We start from the raw sequence: 18,708 nt of genomic DNA, 5'->3' as shown, positions 1-18,708 counted from the left end.
CTTTTTTTCCAAGGTTTGCTTATTTCCTTTTAGGTAGGCTACATAGGCACATTTACTATAGGTAAAGCTGACAATGTTTCAAAGTAGTTTAGGATTTATAAAATTGCTCAACATCTAGCAGGTGTAGGTGCTTGAGAATGCTATTCATTGACTACAGCTCAGTGTTCAACACCATAGTGCCCTCAAAGCTCATCACTTAGCTAAGGACCCTGGGACTTAACACCTCCCTCTGGATCCTGGACTTCCTGATGAGCTGCCCCCAGGTGGTAAAGGTAGGCAACAACACATCTGCCATGCTGATCCTCAACACGGGGGCCCCTCAGGGGTGCGTGCTCAGTCCTCCTATATTCCCTGTTCACCCATGACTGCATGGCCAAGCACAGCATTAAGTTTGCAGATGAGACAGCCTATAGGGAGGAGGTCAGAGACCTGGCAGTGGTGCCAGGATAACCATCTCAACGTGATCAAGACAAAGGAGATGATCGTGGGCTACAAGAAAAGAAGGGCCGAGCACGCCTCCATTCTCATCGAGGCTGTAGTGGAGCTGGTTGAGCGCTTCAAGTTTCTTGGTGTCCACATCACCAACGAACTATCATCCAAACACACCAAGACCGTCTTGAAGAGGGCACGACAACACCTACTCCCTCCAGTTCCCTCCAAGATTTGACAGGGTCCTCAGATCCTCAAAAAGTTCTGCTGCTGCACCATCGAGAGCATCACCGCCTGATATGGCAACTGCTGCCACCAACCGCAAAGCACTATCGAGGGTAGTGCGTGCGGAACAGTACATAACTGGGCCAAGCTCCCTGCCATCCAGGACCTCAATACCAGGCAGTGTCAGAGGAAGGCTCTAAAAATTGCCAAAGACGCCAGCCACCCTATTCATGGACTGTTCTCTCTGCTACTACACGGCAAGTGGTACCGGAGTGCCAAGTCTAGGTCCAAAAGACTTCTTAACAACTTCAAGCCATAAGACTCTTGAACTGCTAACCAAATGGCTACCTGGACTATTTGCATTGACCCCACCCACCCCCATTTTTACACTGTTGCTACTCTTTTTATTATCTTTGCATAGTCATTTGACTTCTACATGTACATATTACCTCAATTACCTTGCCTAACCTTTGCCCCCGCACAATGACTCTGTACCGGTACCTCCTGTATATAGCCTCGTTACTGTTATTTTATTGTGGCTATTTAATTATTTGGTATTTTTACATGTTCTTTGTTTACTTCAGTATATTTAGTAAATACTTTCTTAATACTTGTTTTTTTCTTAACTGCATTGTTGGTTAAGTAAGCATCCCCCCTAAGATCTACAGCTGTTGTAATCGGTGCATGTGACAAATAACATGTGATTTGATGTCTGTTGAGCTGAGTTATTTCCTTACACCAGATGGGAAAACTGTTATGACAAAAGACACCTTTATGCCCAGGGGTTGTCTGGGACTCGACTTGCCACAACTTTTCATTAACTACTACACTATAGTTCTTATAGACAGTTTATGCAGTATTGCCCTATCATAAGATACGGGAGCTATACAAAGCAGACAAACATAGAGCTACTAAGTCAGCACAGCAGGAAGGAGGACTCTCCAGGACGGCGTGGTGAGAACTCGATCCGTTGGAATGTGAAGATAAGATGATTTATTTCTAAGAACACTTCGTAAACCACGCTCAAGTGGGCAGAGATAGGCATATTTCACTTGGACACGTTTCAATATGGAGAAAAGCCTAATTTTAAAATGGGTCCGCCGTGGTTCTGTGTAACGTAGTTATATTTGAGACCAGTGTATTCCAGTTAATTTCGTCTGACTTAAGTAAAATATATTTGAGAAGGAATCAACGAGTCCCAAACTGTTCTCAATAGAACATGCCAGAGGGTAATCTGGTCTCAGAGCATTTCATATTATTCTGTATGTAAAGCCGAGACTCCATGTAGTATGATATGTACAGTGGCAAAAAAAAGTATGTGAACCCTTTGGAAAGGCCTGGATTTCTGCATAAATTGGTCATCAAATTTCATCTGATCTTCATCTAGGTCACAAAAATAGACAAACAGTCTGTTTAAACTAATAACACACAAACAATTATACATTTTCATGTCTTTATTGAACACACCGTGTAAACATTCACAGTGCGGGGTTGGAAAAGTATGTGAACCCTTGGATTTAATAACTGGTTGACCCTCCTTTGGCAGCAATAACCTCAACTAAACGTTTTCTGTAGTTGCAGATCAGACCTGCACAACGGTCAGGAGAAATTTTGGACCATTCCTCTTTACAAAACTGTTTCAGTTCAGCAATATTATTGGGATGTCTGGTGTGAACTGCTCTCTTGAGGTCATGCCACAGCATCTCAATCGGTTTGAGATCAGGACTCTGTCTGGCCCACTCCAGAAGGGGTATTTTCTTCTGTTGAAGCCATTCTGTTGTTCATTTACTTCTGTTTTTGGTCGTTGTCCTGTTGCATCACCCAACTTCTGTTTAGTTTCAATTGGCGGACAGATAGCCTAACATTCTCCTGCAAAATGTCTTGATAAACTTGTAAATTAATTTTTATTTTGATGATAGCAAGCTGTCCAGGCCCTGAGGCAGCTAAGCAGCCCCAAATGATGATGCTCCCTCCACCATATGAGGTTTTGATGTTGGTGTGCTGTGCTGTGCCTTTTTTTTCTCCACACAGTGTTGTGTGTTCCTTCCAAACAACTCAAATGTAGTTTCATCTGTCCACAGAATATTTTGCCAGTAGCGCTGTGGAACATCCAGGTGCACTTTTGCAAACTTCAGACGTGCAGAAATGTTTTTTTTTGGACAGCAGTGGCTTCTTCCGTGGTGTCCTCCCATGAACACCATTCTTGTTTAGTGTTTTACGTATCGTAGACTCCTCAACAGAGATGTTAGCATGTTTGAGAGATTTCTGTAAGTCTTTAGCTGAAACTCTAGGATTCTTCTTAATCTCGTTGAGCATTCTGCGCTGTGCTCTTGCAGTCATCTTTGCAGGACCGCCACTCCTAGGGAGAGTAGCAACATTGCTGAACTTTCTCCATTTATAGACAATTTGTCTTACCATGGACTGATGAACGTCAAGGCTTTTAGAGATACTTGTGTAACCCTTTCCAGCTTGGCATGGTTCACATTAGGCAATACTTCTTGTGAATGGCAAAGTCAAATGTTGTGAGTGGTTTTTTTTAACCGGCAAGGCAGCTCTAACCAACATCTCCAATCTTGTTTCATTGATTGGACTCCAGGTTAGCTGACTCCTGATTTCAATTAGCTTTTGGAGAAGTCCTTAGCCTAGGGGCTCAAATATTTTTTCCAACCTACACTGTGAATGTTTAAATGATGTATTCAATATAGACAAGAAAAATCCATAATTTGTGTGTTATTAGTTTAAGCACACTATGTTTGTCTATTGTTGTGACTTAGATGAATATCAAATCAAATTTGATGACTAATTTATGCAGAAATTCAGGTAATTCCAAAGGGTTCACAAACTTTTTCTGACCACTGTATATTTGATATGGTTACATAAGACAGATGGTTACTCAAGGCAAAGATGAAATAAGGGTGGTTGGATGGGTGGGAGTATAACACCAATGTCTAGCAACTCAAAAGGTTGTAATTTCATCATGGACAACTTTAGCATTTTAGCAACTTTTCATCTACATACTACTTTTTAGCTACCAGAAACTACTTAGCATGTTAGCTAACCCTAACCTTAACCCTTTTAGCTAACCCTTCACCTAACCCTGAACTTAACCCTTTAACCTTACTCCTAAACTTAAACTCCTAGTCTAGCTAACGTTGGCCACCGAGCTAGAATTTGTAACATATCATTCATTTTGAAAATCTGTAACACACTGTATGTTTTGCTTATTTGTAAAACATATAACATAAATTGTCATTTGTAACATATACGAAATGGGTGATGGACATGCACAAATTAATACATACCATATGAAATGTAACATATCATACTAAATAGTACCTCAGCTTTACGTACAGAATAATACAAAGTGCTCTTAGACCAGGTTGCAATGGGGGACATTGTTTTCTAACTAAGGTATTGGTATCTTTGGTTATCACCAGTGTTTTGGAATACATTGAACTGGTTGGCAAACCCCCCCTGGTCTCAGAGCCTTGTGTATTATTCTGTACATACATCTGAGACTCTCCATATAATATAATAGTATGAAAGGTTTCGTAGTATTAATTTGTGGATGTGCATCCCCCATTTCGTATGATATGTCACGAAATACAATTAGTATTATATGTTACGAATTTTCATAATGTACAATATGTTACGAATTCGCAAAACGTACTATATGTTACGACTTGCAAAACGTATGATATGTTATGAATTCTGGCTAGGTAGCTAACTTTAGCTAACCGGTTAACATTAGCTAGGCTAGGGGTTAGGTTAGGTTAGGTTTAGGAGTTTTTTTTAAAGGTTAAGGGATGGGTTAGCTAAAATGGTTAAAGTTAGGGTTCGGGGGCTGGTTCACTAACATGCTAGGTAGTTGTAAGTAGTTCAAAATTTGAAAATTAGCTAAAATGATAAAGTTGTCTGTGATGAGATTCAAACTCGCAACATTTGGGTTGCTAGATGTTCGCGTTATATGCCCGACCGATCACCCTACTTTCTATCTGTCTTATGAAACCATACCAAACGTAACATATCATACTATTTTTAAAGTCATTCCCCCACCTAATAATAGTAAAGCCCCCTTTACTGGCTCAAATAGCCAACCAATCAGCCTGTTACCAAACCTTAATAAACTTTTGGGACAAATAGTGTTTGACCAGATAGTATGCTATTTTACAGTAAACAACAGACTTTCAGCAAGCTTATAGGGAAGGACAATCAAATTGCACAGCACTTACACAAATGACTGATGATTGGCTGAGAGAAATTGATAACAAAAATACTGTGGGGGCTGTTTCAGTGCGACTTTTGACATAATCAATTATAGTCTGCTGCTGGAAAACGTATATGTTATGACTTTACACCCCCTGCTATATTGTGGATTGAGAGTTACCTGTCTGGCCTCCCGAGTGGCGCAGCAGTCCAAGGCTGCATTGCAGTGCTTGAGGCATCGTTACAGACCGTATTGCAGCTGGGCGTGACCGGGAGACCCATGATGCGGTGCACAATTGGCCCAGCGTTGTCCAGTTTAGGGAAGAGTTTGGCCGACTGGGATGTTCTTGTCCCATCGCACTCTAGCGACTCCTGTAGCGGGCCGGGTGCATGCACGCTGATACGGTCGAGAGTTGTATGGTGTTTCCCCCGACACAGTGGTGCGGCTGGCTTCTGGGTTAAGCGAGAAGTGTGTCAAGAAGCAATGTGGCTTGGCAGAGTCGTGTTTCGGAGGATGCATGGCTCTCGACCTTCGCCTCTCCCGAGTCCGTATGGGAGTTGCAGCTATGGGACAAGGCTGTAACTACCAATAGGGGTAAAAAAGTAACAAAACACAGAGGGTGTTCTTTAATGGAAGCCTCTCCAACATAATCAGGAATTCCCCAGGGCAGTTGTCTAGGTCCCTTAATATTTTCAATCTTTACCAACGACATGCCACAGGCTTTGAGTAAAGCCAGAGTGTAAAGCCAGAGTGTCTATGCAGGCGGATGACTCAACCCAATACACGTCAGCTACTACAACGACTGAAATGACTGCAACACTTAAGCGCTACAGTTAGTTTCAGAATGGGTGGAAAGGAATACATTTGTCCTAAATATTTCAAAAACTTAAAGCATTGTATTTGGGACAAATCATTCACTAAACCCTAAACCTCAACTAAATCTTGCAATGAGAAATGTGGAAATTGAGCACGTTGAGGTGACTAAACTGCTTGGAGTTACCCTGGATTGTAAACTAACATGGTCAAAACATATTGATACAACAGTAGCTAAGATGGGGAGAAGTCTGTCCATAATAAAGCACTGCTCTGCTTTCTTAACAGCACTATCAACAAGGCAGGTCTTACAGGCCCTAGTTCTGTTGCACCTGGACTACTGTTCAGTTGTGTGGTCAGGTGCCACAAAAAGGGACTTAGATGTACACAGAGAGCTAACAATATATGCATGTCATTCTGGCAAGCGGTACTGGATCGCCAAGTCTAGGACCAAAAGGCTCCTTAAAAGCTTCTACCCCAAACCATAAGACTGCTGAACAATTAATCAAATGCCTCCCCCCGTCCCCCACACACACACACCCCCCCCGTCCCCCTCTTTGTTTTACACTGTTACTACTCGCTGTTCATTACCTCTGAATAGTCAATTTATAAATTACCTCAACTAACCTGTAACCCCGCACAATGACACGGTATGGGTACCCCCTGTATAATTATTTACTAAACATTTTCTTAACTCTATTTCTTGAAATTCATTGCTGGTTAAGGGCTTGTTGTATTCGGCCATGTGACCAATACAATTTGATTTGAATCTCTCCTGGCTCAAAGTGGAGGAGAGATTGACTTCATCAATACTTTTATTTGTGAGAGGTATTGACATGTTGAATGCCCCGAGCTGTCTGTTTGAACTACTGGCACACAGCTTAGACACCCATGCATACCCCACAAGACATGCCACCAGAGGTCTCTTCAGTCACCAAGTCCAGAACAGAGTATGGGAGGTGCACAGTACTACATAGAGCCATGACCACATGGAACTCTATTCCACATCAAGTAACTCATGCAAGCAGTAAAATTAAGATTTAAAAAACAGATAAAAATACACCGTATGGAACAGTGGGACAATGAAGCAACACAAACATAGGCAGAGACACATGCATACAAACACACGAGAACATGGATTTTATGTTGTAGATATGTGTTAACTTGAGGGCACACACTTAATGTTTTGTGAAATCTGTTGTGAATGTTTTAAAAAATGACGTTTTCGTCTTTTGAGCTTCTAGTCATGAAATCTATGCAGCCTACTCAATCACTTTTTATAGCTACTGTTTACAGGCCTCCTGGGCTATATACAGCGTTCCTCAAAGAGTTCCCTGAATTCCTATCGGACCTTGTAGTCATAGCAGATAATATTCAAATTTTTGGTGACTTTAATATTCACATGGAAAAGTCCACAGACCATCATCGACTCAGTGGGTTTTGTCCAACATGTCTCTGGACCTACTCACTGTCACAGTCATACTCTGGACCTAGTTTTGTCCCATGGAATAAATTTTGTGGATCTTAATGTTTTTCCTCATAATCCTGGACTATCGGACCACCATTTTATTACGTTTGCAATTCCAACAAATAATCTGCTCACACCCCAACCAAGGAGCATCAAAAGTCGTGCTATAAATTCACAGACAACACAAATATTCCTTGATGCCCTTACAGACTCCCTCTGCCTACCCAAGGACGCCAGAGGACAAAAATATGTTAACCACCTAACTGAGGAACTCAATTTAACCTTGCGCAATACCCTAGATGCAGTTGCACCCCTAAAAACTAAAAACAGTTCTCATAAGAAATTACCTCCCTGGTATACAGAAAATACCCAAGCTCTGAAGCAAGCTTAAAGAAAATTGGAACGGAAATGGCGCCACACCAAACTGGAAGTCTTCCGACTAGCTTGGAAAGACAGTACCGTGCAGTATCGAAGAGCCCTTACTGCTACTCGATCATCCTATTTTTCCAATTTAATTGAGGGAAAATAAGAACAATCCAAAATTTATTTTTGATACTGTCGCAAAGCTAACTAAAAATCCGCATTCCCCAAGTGAGGATGGCTTTCACTTCAGCAGTAATAAATTCATGAACTTCTTTGAGGAAAATAGCACTAAGACTGCACTTTTGAAGGTGGTAAATTACCTTTTAATGCCATCAGACCGAGGCTCTGCATCTGTCCTCGTGCTCCTAGACCTTAATGCTGCTTTTGATACCATCGATCACCACATTCTTTTGGAGCGATTGGAAACCCAAATTGGTCTACACGGACAAGTTCTGGCCTGGTTTAGATCTTATCTGTCGGAAATATATCAGTTTGTCTCTGTGAATGGTTTGTCCTCTGACAAATCAACTGTAAATGTCGGTGTTCCTCAAGGTTCTGTTTTAGGACCACTATTGTTTTCACTATATATTTGACCTCTTGTGGATGTCATTCGAAAACATAATGTTAACGTTCAATGCTATGCAGATGACACACAGCTGTACATTTCAATGAAACATGGTGAAGCCCCAAAATTGCCCTCGCTAGAAGCCTGTGTTTCAGACATAAGGAAGTGGGTGGCTGCAAACGTTCTACTTTTAAACTCGGACAAAACAGAGATGCTTGTTCTAGGTCCCAAGAAACAAAGAGATCTTCTGTTGAATCTGACAATTAATCTTAATGGTTGTACAGTCATCTCAAATAAAACTGTGAAGGACCTCGGCGTTACTCTGGACCCTGATCTCTCTTTTGACGAACATATCAAGACTGTGTCAAGGACAGCTTTTTTCCATCTACGTAACATTGCAAAAATCAGAAACTTTCTGTCCAAAAATTATGCAGAAAAATTCATCCATGCTTTTGTTACTTCTAGGTTAGACTCCTGCAATGCTCTACTTTCCGGCTACCCGGATAAAGCACTAAATAAACTTCAGTTAGTGTTAAATATGGCTGCTAGAATCCTGGCTAGAACCAAAAAATATGATCATATTACTCCAGTGCTAACCTCCCTACACTGGCTTCCTGTCAAGGCAAGGGCTGATTTCAAGGTTTTACTGCTAACCTACAAAGCATTACATGGGCTTTCTCCTACCTATCCCTCTGATTTGGTCCTGCCGTACATACCTACACGTACGCTACGGTCACAAGACGCAGGCCTCCTAATTGTCCCTAGAATTTCTAAGCAAACAGCTGGAGGCAGGGCTTTCTCCTATAGAGCTCCATTTTTATGGAATGTTCTGCCTATCCATGTGAGAGACACAGACTCGGTCTCAACCTTTAAGCTTTTATTGAAGACTCATCTCTTCAGTAGGTCCTATGATTGAGTGTAGTCTGGCCCAGGAGTGTGAAGGTGAATGGAAAGGCACTGGAGCAACGAATCACCCTTGCTGTCTCTGCCTGGCTGGTTCCCCTCTCTCCACTGGGATTCTCTGCCTCAAACCCTATTACAGGGGCTGAGTCACTGGCTTACTGGTGCTCTTCCGTGCCATCCCTAGGAGGGGGGTGCCAACCCAGACAGGAAGATCCCATTTGTGACTCAACCGGCAGGGGCGGCAGGGTAGCAGCAGGGTAGCCTAGTGGTTAGAGCGTTGGGCTAGTAACCGAAAGGTTGCAAGTTTGAATCACCGAACTGAGAAGGTACAAATCTGTCGTTCTGCCCCTGAACAAGGCAGTTAACCCACTGTTCCTAGGCCATCATTGAAAATAAGAATTTGTTCTTAACTGACTTGCCTAGTTAAATAAAGGTAAAATAATAACATTAAAAAACCCACTTAAGTGATTCACCCCTCCTAGGGATGGCACGGTAGAGGGTTGTGCCGTGGGGGAGATCTTTGTGGGCTATACTCGGCCATGTCTCAGGATGGTAAGTTGGTGGTTGGAGATATCCCTCTAGTGGTGTGGGGGCTGTGCTTTGGCAAAGTGGGTGGGGTTATATCCTTCCTGTTTGGCCCTGTCTGGGGGTATCATCGGATGGGGCCACAGTGTCTCCTGACCCCTCCTGTCTCAGCCTCCAGGATTTATGCTGCAGTAGTTTATGTGTCGGGGGCTAGGGTCAGTTTGTTATATCTGGAGTACTTCTCCTGTCTTATCCGGTGTCCTGTGTGAATTTAAGTATGCTCTCTCTAATTCTCTCTTTCTCTCTCTCTCGGAGGACCTGAGCCCTAGGACCATGCCTCAGGACTACCTGGCATGATGACTCCTTGCTGTCCCCAGTCCACCTGGCCGTGCTGCTGCTCCAGTTTCAACTGTTCTGCCTGCGGCTATGGAATCCTGACCTGTTCACCGGACGTGCTACCTGTCCCAAACCTATTATTTGACCATGCTGGTCATTTATGAACATTTGAACATCTTGGCCATGTTCTGTTATAATCTCCACCCGGCACAGCCAGAAGAGGACTGGCCACCCCTCATAGCCTGGTTCCTCTCTAGGTTTCTTGCTACGTTTTGGCTTTTCTAGGGAGTTTTTCCTAGCCAACGTGCCTCAACACCTGCATTGCTTGCTGTTTGGGGTTTTAGGCTGGGTTTTTGTACAGCACTTTGAGATATCAGCTGATGTACAAAGGGCTATATACAGTGCCTTGCGAAAGTATTCGGCCCCCTTGAACTTTGCGACCTTTTGCCACATTTCAGGCTTCAAACATAAAGATATAAAACTGTATTTTTTTGTGAAGAATCAACAACAAGTGGGACACAATCATGAAGTGGAACGACATTTATTGGATATTTCAAACGTTTTTAACAAATCAAAAACTGAAAAATTGGGCGTGCAAAATTATTCAGCCCCCTTAAGTTAATACTTTGTAGCGCCACCTTTTGCTGCGATTACAGCTGTAAGTCACTTGGGGTATGTCTCTATCAGTTTTGCACATCGAGAGACTGAAATTTTTTCCCATTCCTCCTTGCAAAACAGCTCGAGCTCAGTGAGGTTGGATGGAGAGCATTTGTGAACAGCAGTTTTCAGTTCTTTCCACAGATTCTCGATTGGATTCAGGTCTGGACTTTGACTTGGCCATTCTAACACCTGGATATGTTTATTTTTGACCCATTCCATTGTAGATTTTGCTTTATGTTTTGGATCATTGTCTTGTTGGAAGACAAATCTCCGTCCCAGTCTCAGGTCTTTTGCAGACTCCATCAGGTTTTCTTCCAGAATGGTCCTGTATTTGGCTCCATCCATCTTCCCATCAATTTTAACCATCTTCCCGGTCCCTGCTGAAGAAAAGCAGGCCCAAACCATGATGCTGCCACCACCATGTTTGACAGTGGGGATGGTGTGTTCAGGGTGATGAGCTGTGTTGCTTTTACGCCAAACATAACGTCTTGCATTGTTGCCAAAAAGTTCAATTTTGGTTTAATCTGACCAGAGCACCTTCTTCCACATGTTTGGTGTGTCTCCCAGGTGGCTTGTGGCAAACTTTAAACAACACTTTTTATGGATATCTTTAAGAAATGGCTTTCTTCTTGCCACTCTTCCATAAAGGCCAGATTTGTGCAATATACGACTGATTGTTGTCCTATGGACAGAGTCTCCCACCTCAGCTGTAGATCTCTACAGTTCATCCAGAGTGATCATGGGCCTCTTGGCTGCATCTCTGATCAGTCTTCTCCTTGTATGAGCTGAAAGTTTAGAGGGACGGACAGGTCTTGGTAGATTTGCAGTGGTCTGATACTCCTTCCATTTCAATATTATCGCTTGCACAGTGCTCCTTGGGATGTTTAAAGCTTGGGAAATCTTTTTGTATCCAAATCCGGCTTTAAACTTCTTCACAACAGTATCTCGGACCTGCCTGGTGTGTTCCTTGTTCTTCATGATGCTCTCTGCGCTTTTAACAGACCTCTGAGACTATCACAGTGCAGGTGCACTTATACGGAGACTTGATTACACACAGGTGGATTGTATTTATCATCATTAGTCATTTAGGTCAACATTGGATCATTCAGAGATCCTCACTGAACTTCTGGAGAGAGTTTGCTGCACTGAAAGTAAAGGGGCTGAATAATTTTGCACGCCCAATTTTTCAGTTTTTGATTTGTTAAAAAAGTTTGAAATATCCAATAAATGTCGTTCCACTTCATGATTGTGTCCCACTTGTTGTTGATTCTTCACAAAAAAATACAGTTTTATATCTTTATGTTTGAAGCCTGAAATGTGGCAAAAGGTTGCAAAGTTCAAGGGGGCCGAATACTTTCGCAAGGCACTGTAAATACATTTGATTTAAATACATTTGATTTGACATACAGAATCCATGTCTCAAGGCTTAAAAATCCTTCTTTATCCTGTCTCCCCCCTCCTCCTTCATCTACACTGATTTGAAGTGGATTTAACAACTGACATCAATAAGGGTTCATAGCTTTAACCTGGATTCACCTGGTCAGTCTATGTCATGGAAAGAGCAGGTGTTCTTAATGTTTTGTACATTTTGCAACACTTTTTCACCAACAGGTTTCAGTGCCAATGCACCACACAACCAATAAACAAAGCAGACCGACTTTGGGCGCTTTAATATCATGGTTTGCATTTTCAACGCCCCAAAAAAACTTGACAAACAGAAATGACATCCCTCCCTACCTTATAGGCCTACCCAGTATCGAAGGCTTGGCTTGACAATCTCAGAATGTCATTAAACTTTTTCATCAAATGGTTGCTACACAGCTCCGGTATTATGCTGGTGGACATCTCTAATAAAAAAAAAAATGGTTGGATAAGTACCTGGGGGCTGAGTCCGTGATAATTCTGTGGATCAAGTTGAATTAATAGTACTATTTTTCCACCGATAGGCAACCTAGCTGCTTAAAATGCTTGACCTCCAGATGAGTATCAGGGGGAGTTTAAGTACATGTCTTGTTTTGGCTGGTCTGAAGCTTATTTAGATGTTTAAAGCTGCTGGTGAACCATGATGTGCAGGCATAATCAAAGTGACACTGTACTAGCACACTTGCCAGAGTCTCTAGCGTGTTTATCAGTGGAGGCTGCTGAGGGGAGGATGGCTCAAACCATGTGTTTGATGTATTTGATACCACTCCACCTATTTCGCTTCAGCCATTACCATGAGCCCGTCCTCCCCAATTAAGGTGCCACCAACCTCCTGTGGTGTCTATAGCTAGGTTTCCATCCAATTGGCGAGAAATGTTCACGTGAATAAAAACAACATGTGCATTTTCCCATCAAAAGTCAGTGCGTAAAAACAACAAAACATTATTTATAAAAAGCACTCTATTAATATGTTTTTTGAACATTAGAATCAAGCATGATAGATGTACTTTTAGTTTATGGTTGACCCAGCTTGTTGGCCATGATCGAATCGGCGTTTCTCAGCTAGTTCAAAGCACTTGAATGCATCCAAATGGTATTTATGACTTCATAACTGGTAATTACCACCTTCCCACTTGGCTATGAATGCAGCATTAGATGGCCATCACCTCAACTAAATAAATATTAATTTTATATTTTCAATTGAAAGAACCAATATGAATATGTGTTATTATAAAGCAAATCATTGAACATTATTTAAAATCCTGACGTCACATTATGCGCCGGTAGTGAGCAACGCGGGAGATTGAAAAACTTAAACAACGGTCACCGTGCTGAGGATAACTAGCTAATGTTGCTAACTACAAGTTTGGCAATATGTTGAAAAAGGTGCCCAAGGCTACATTAAAGTCTCTAATGAGGAATAAAGCCAACATTCGTATAGGCACAGCGGCAGATGTAATGGTATGTTTGTTAAAAATGCTCTCGTAGCTAGCTAACATGCTAGCTAGGCTAAACGTTACAACACTGTTTTAACACGAACAGCTTTCACGCACAGGTAAACATGCAATACAGCTATCGTTATAGTAGCTGTGTAACTTAGCCTAGCAAGTAGGATAGTTCTCTAATTTTCATGTGTTTCAGTGCCTGAATTTGAATGTCAATTTTAGGTTGAGCTGAACGTGCTGCTATTTCTGCATAGCCTCGCAGAAGAGGCGAGGACGAAAGCTTTCGAGGAGAAATCGGCTACTATCAAAGCACATCACGTCAAAGCAGTATCCAAGGTATGGGGATTCCCAGCAACATTGGGTGCAGAACACAGGGTGCATATCAATGGGCTAAAGGGTCTTTCTCTCCTTCATCAGCACTGATCTGAAATAGCCTGGACAGGTGAAAGCAAGTTCCCGCTAATGTGATGGGTTTTCAGATCAGTACATAACAATATTGAATTGTTACCTTTAAAAAATATACTTTATAGAGAGAGGGGCAAATGTCTGTGGTTGCTGTATTGACGTCATAGATGTTGTGGTAGTGAGTTAGCCCTACAGACCCTTCGTCATATACAGTTATTTAAACTGTAATATTCTGTTTTAGGACATACCTTTTGAAGTGGCGTGTGAGATATTTGCCTACCTGTGCCTGTTTAGCAACATGGACAAATACAACTATCTGTGGACGGTTCTTATAGGAAATCGTTGTTTGCAGTACCAAGGAAAGAATTGAATCCAATTGTTAGATGCTACCACCCCCCTCCAAATCCAAACCAAACATGCTGCCCAATTACGAGGCTTATTAGCTAGACAAACAGGTGTGAAACAGACAGGTGTGCGTGCTAAAAATATCATCATAATAATATGCCATTTAGAAAAAGTGATGTAGTCAAGCATGCATACATTTTATGTGTGGAAAGAATTCACGTGGGCAAGCTAAGCAAGACACAACATGGAATCCACGTTTGGTTTTGATTTGGGCGGGGTGTCTAACAATGGGATGCAATTATTTTCTGGGTACTGCTTGGCGACGCAAATAACGATTTCCTCGGAACAATCCAAGGATATGCTCTCCGACGTGGGAAAAGTGCCGCCGGACAGGTACACGTCAGCAAATGTCTCTCAAGGTGGCTAAATGTTATACAGCTGTAGTCGAGTCATGTGGATTAATGGATATCCTACATTGAGATGTCCTATTCCTTCAGTTCATTTGTCAGAGGATTGTCTTATGATTCCTGACTTTATCATGCTACTTTCCAAATGTCAATGATGATTTTTTGTCTTTCCTTAGAAACTGCTGAAACGAGCCCGAGGGTGAAGAGGAGAGGCCGTTCTACATGAACATGATTCAACAACTTTATTAATTGTCAGATTGGCCTGAATTATATATTGAACCTATATTTTTAATCTTTTCTGTGGTCTCTAGTTCTTGTCTGTATTCATTTGATCTGTTTTGTCTGTCATTTTGTATTTCCACAATGCACAGAGATTTTTAGAACATTTTTATATGCTGTCCAATTAAATGTTGTGTTCTGTAGATCTATCTCTGGTGTAGGCCTTGTTGTCCCTGTCATGTTCCATCAAGCTGACTAGAATGTTTTTTTTCTGTTATACTAGCCTAGTTCCCTGTCAGAGAAATGCACTTATTTTGAGAGAAGTGACACAAAATACAGAGACTGGCGCCAAGGCTACCATCATCCAGCTAACTTGACACAACTGTGGGAAGCATTGGAGTCAACATGGGCCAACATCCCTGTGAAACGCTTTCGACACCTTTATGTAGTCCGTGCCCCTGAATATTAGGACGGTGTTCCTAATGTTTGGTATACTCGGTGTACGATGCACTTTAGTACTCTGGCCAGTACAGTTGGTGTTTGATGCCAATAATGTTTTCCTTTGTAAAAAAAAAAAAAAAAACATAATTAAAAGAAGAAAGTTGCACACTATGTGCAGTATGCTCCCAACAATTGAATGGTTAAACCAACGTTTCGGCACCCGGTGCCTTCTATCGGTTTCCTTCCTTCACAAAGGCAATAGCCAGCTAGCATTTATGAAAGCCTCATCCTCGGGCCTATATTCTCTGTCATCAACAGTTGGTCACGGTGGTCAGAGCTGCAGGCTGAATGCTTCAAAGACCATGCATTGGCCTGCCCCCAAACTCCTCCCAAATTCCTTACCTATTCACCCTACATATATTATCCGCATGTCAAGATGTTATCCCACTCATATTTTACTACAGAGGGGTTTCTGAAGCCATGGCACTTGAACTGTGTGGCATGTGTTTTCACGTGAGTGCGTTCTTAGCACTCCAATCAACTGTTTTTTTTCTTATAGAGCCCTGTAGGAGGTCTGCTGTAGGGATCTTAAGTTCTTTCTTCATTGTGATAATAATCAGGTTATGATGAGAATAACATTCACACAAGACACAATGTACTGTAATTCTACTAATGGACTGATGCATAGTATATTTTTTACTGTATGGCTCAGCCTCATGCTCAATCATATTTTGGTGGCTTGGCATGAAAATCAACCATTTGAACCAGTGTCTATCTCTCCACCACTCTCTCATCCCCCATTGTCTCCCTCCTTATCCTCTTGCTTTCCCCCACCTCCAGCTGGGTTGTTATACTTCCCTGCCTTTCTCTAGCGATTGTTTCCAGATTTGGTGAATCTGATTTGGTGTTCCAGCGAGCTTAGCCTTTCCTTGTTTCTATTCACAGTTAGCATGGGGTTTCTGGGTGTGTAACCCCACCCGTCGGACCTTTGACCCTCTGACAGTCCCAGTTTCTGCCTCTGACAGACAGTTATAGCAGAGCAGCTGTCACTGTTCAGGATCCAGGTGCAGATGTAGGGCAAAACATGACGTTCAGTGGGAACTGGAAAGGAAAAAACTAACAATTTTTCCTACACTGAAAGAAAGCTTACTTGTACAGCTAGAAGAGGGAGATCTGTGATTTTATCTAAATATCAATGGTATCTTTTTCTTGAGGAAACAACATGCTAACATTTTTGTAATTTCACTGGGGAAAAAAATACTAATCTCTTCTGTAATGTAGAAATATGTAGGTGTATGGGAGCACCTACTCAATTTGATCTTAGACTCGTCCAGCTCCCCTGTCTGCCAGCGTCTTTGGGTCTCGTCTCTAACAAATAAATCCACTCCAACGTCAATCCTCTGAAACTCCTGCTGACACTGTTTTTGACACTTTCTAGAAACCAGAAGTAGGGGCTGCAGAATATATGTTATGCTTGAGGGACAGCTTATGTAGTGCATTCCTCAAGGTTATACATTCCCTGTTCTTCCCCATCTCTGTACATGACCCATTCCAATAGATCGTTGATCACTCTATAATCCTAATTTGTGTGTATATTCTCTCTCTCTTGCTCTCTCTCGCTTTTTGTGAATGGGGAGTCGGGCGCCTGCTTTCGGAGAGGGAGGACACGAGTCTACAGGAAGTTTGAGGAGGTACAAAGACGAGAGGTCCTATGGCACCCCACCATGTACGGCAACTCCTGACCCCATGTCACAGATTGGAGGAAATGTGTCATCGAAAGGAGGAAGAGTCAAGGAATACTGGTGATCAAATCCCTTTCTATTGACATTTTTCCACATAAAATATATACAACCGTATGTGGACACCCCAAATTAGTGGATTCAGCTGTTTCAGCCAAACCTGTTGCTGAAAGGTGTGTAAAATGGAGCGCACAACCATGCAATCTCCATAGACAAACATTGACAGTAGAATGGCCTTACTGAAGAGCTCAATAACTTTCAACGTGGCACCATCATAGGATGCCACCTTTCCAACAAGTCAGTTCGTCAAATTTCTGCCCTGCTAGATCTTCCCCAGTCAACTGTAACTGCTGTTATTGTGAAGTGGAAACATCTAGGAGGAACAACGGCTCAGCCGCGAAGTGGTAGGCCACACAAGCTCACAGAACGGAATGACAGAATGCGGAAGCGTGTAAAAATCATCTGTCCTCGGCTGCAACACTCACTAACGAGTTCCAAACTGCCAATGGAAGCAAAGTCAGCACAAGAACTGTTCGTCGGGAGCTTCATTAAATTGGTTTTCATGGCCGAGCAGCCACACACAAAGAATTTGTTCTTAACTGACTTGCCTAGTTAAATAAAGGTAAAATAAAGTAAAATAAAAAGCTTGCCGCCATTTGGCTCTGGAGCAGTGGAAACGTGTTCTCTGGAGTGATGAATCATGCTTCATCATCTGGCAGTCCGACGGACTAATCAGGGTTTGGCCAGTTTGGTGGAGTATGAATAATGTTCTGGGGCTGTTTTATGGTTCGGGCTAGGAACCTTAGTTCCAGTGGAGGGAAATCTTAACTCTACAGCATACAATGACATTCTAGATGATTCTGTGCATCCAAATTTGTGGCAACAGTATGGGGAAGGCCATTTCCTGTTTCAGTGTGACAGTGCCCCTATGCACTAAGCGAGGTCCATATGTAACGGATGTGAAACGGCTAGCTTAGTTAGCGGTGCGCACTAAATAGCGTTTCAATCGGTGACGTCACTTGCTCTGAGACCTTGAAGTAGTGGTTCCCCTTGCTCTGCAAGGGCCGCGGCTTTTGTGGAGCGATGGGTAACGATGCTTCGAGGGTGACTGTTGTTGATGTGTGCAGAGGGTCCCTGGTTCGTGCCCGGGTATGGGCGAGGGGACGGTCTGAAGTTATACTGTTACACATACATAAATGTTTTTTCAAGATTATTGTGGAAGAACTTGACTGGCCTGCATACAGCCCTGACCTCAACCCCATCGAACACCTTTGGGATTAATTGGAACACTGACTGCGGGCCTAATGGATGGTTGGATCGATATAGCATTTGGATGGACAGATGGAAGACTGGATTGACTGGGTTGAGAGAGAGACCTTAATGATGGGGCCAGAACTCAAACTCTGTTTTGCCTGTAGTCAAGACGGTGTGCAGCAGTTTATTCCTCTATCATATGCTGTATAATAATGGGCATCCAACATTGTGGGTTTATTTCAACATGTTACCTCAACCATCCATTTCAGGAAACAGTCACTAAATTGTTATGGACTGAATTAAGCAGTGTTCAGAAAGCAAACTGTCTTTTCAGATTATTTTTTATTTCTATCATCATCATGACAGTGGCTAGCCTACTTGTTCTACAAGTGTAGCATTTCTTTATATATAAAGTCAAATTGAACCTAATGATGCCGTTTGATGATTCAAATCTTTTGTATGGTCCCACATTGGTTTGTTTGTGTAGAAGATGTTAATGTCAATTATATTGTTTTCACAAATTACTGAATTAAAAAA

General features: G+C 42.2%; 1 protein-coding gene across 1 annotated transcript; it reads left to right on the top strand.

Annotated features, from left to right (window-relative positions):
• Positions 1–13,217: 13,217 nt before the first annotated feature.
• On the top strand, positions 13,218–14,949 carry LOC139415617 (centromere protein W-like). Its single transcript, XM_071163732.1, has 3 exons — positions 13,218–13,377; positions 13,584–13,697; positions 14,695–14,949. The coding sequence occupies exons 1-3, from the start codon at positions 13,291–13,293 to the stop codon at positions 14,719–14,721; spliced, it is 228 nt and encodes a 75-aa protein (XP_071019833.1). The 5' UTR covers positions 13,218–13,290; the 3' UTR covers positions 14,722–14,949.
• Positions 14,950–18,708: the final 3,759 nt, after the last annotated feature.

This window comes from Oncorhynchus clarkii, chromosome 8, assembly GCF_045791955.1.
Source record: "Oncorhynchus clarkii lewisi isolate Uvic-CL-2024 chromosome 8, UVic_Ocla_1.0, whole genome shotgun sequence".
In the NCBI taxonomy this organism is placed as follows: domain Eukaryota; kingdom Metazoa; phylum Chordata; class Actinopteri; order Salmoniformes; family Salmonidae; genus Oncorhynchus; species Oncorhynchus clarkii.
Note: the sequence above shows the minus strand (reverse complement) of the source record. Positions and strands in the feature narration are given on the sequence as shown.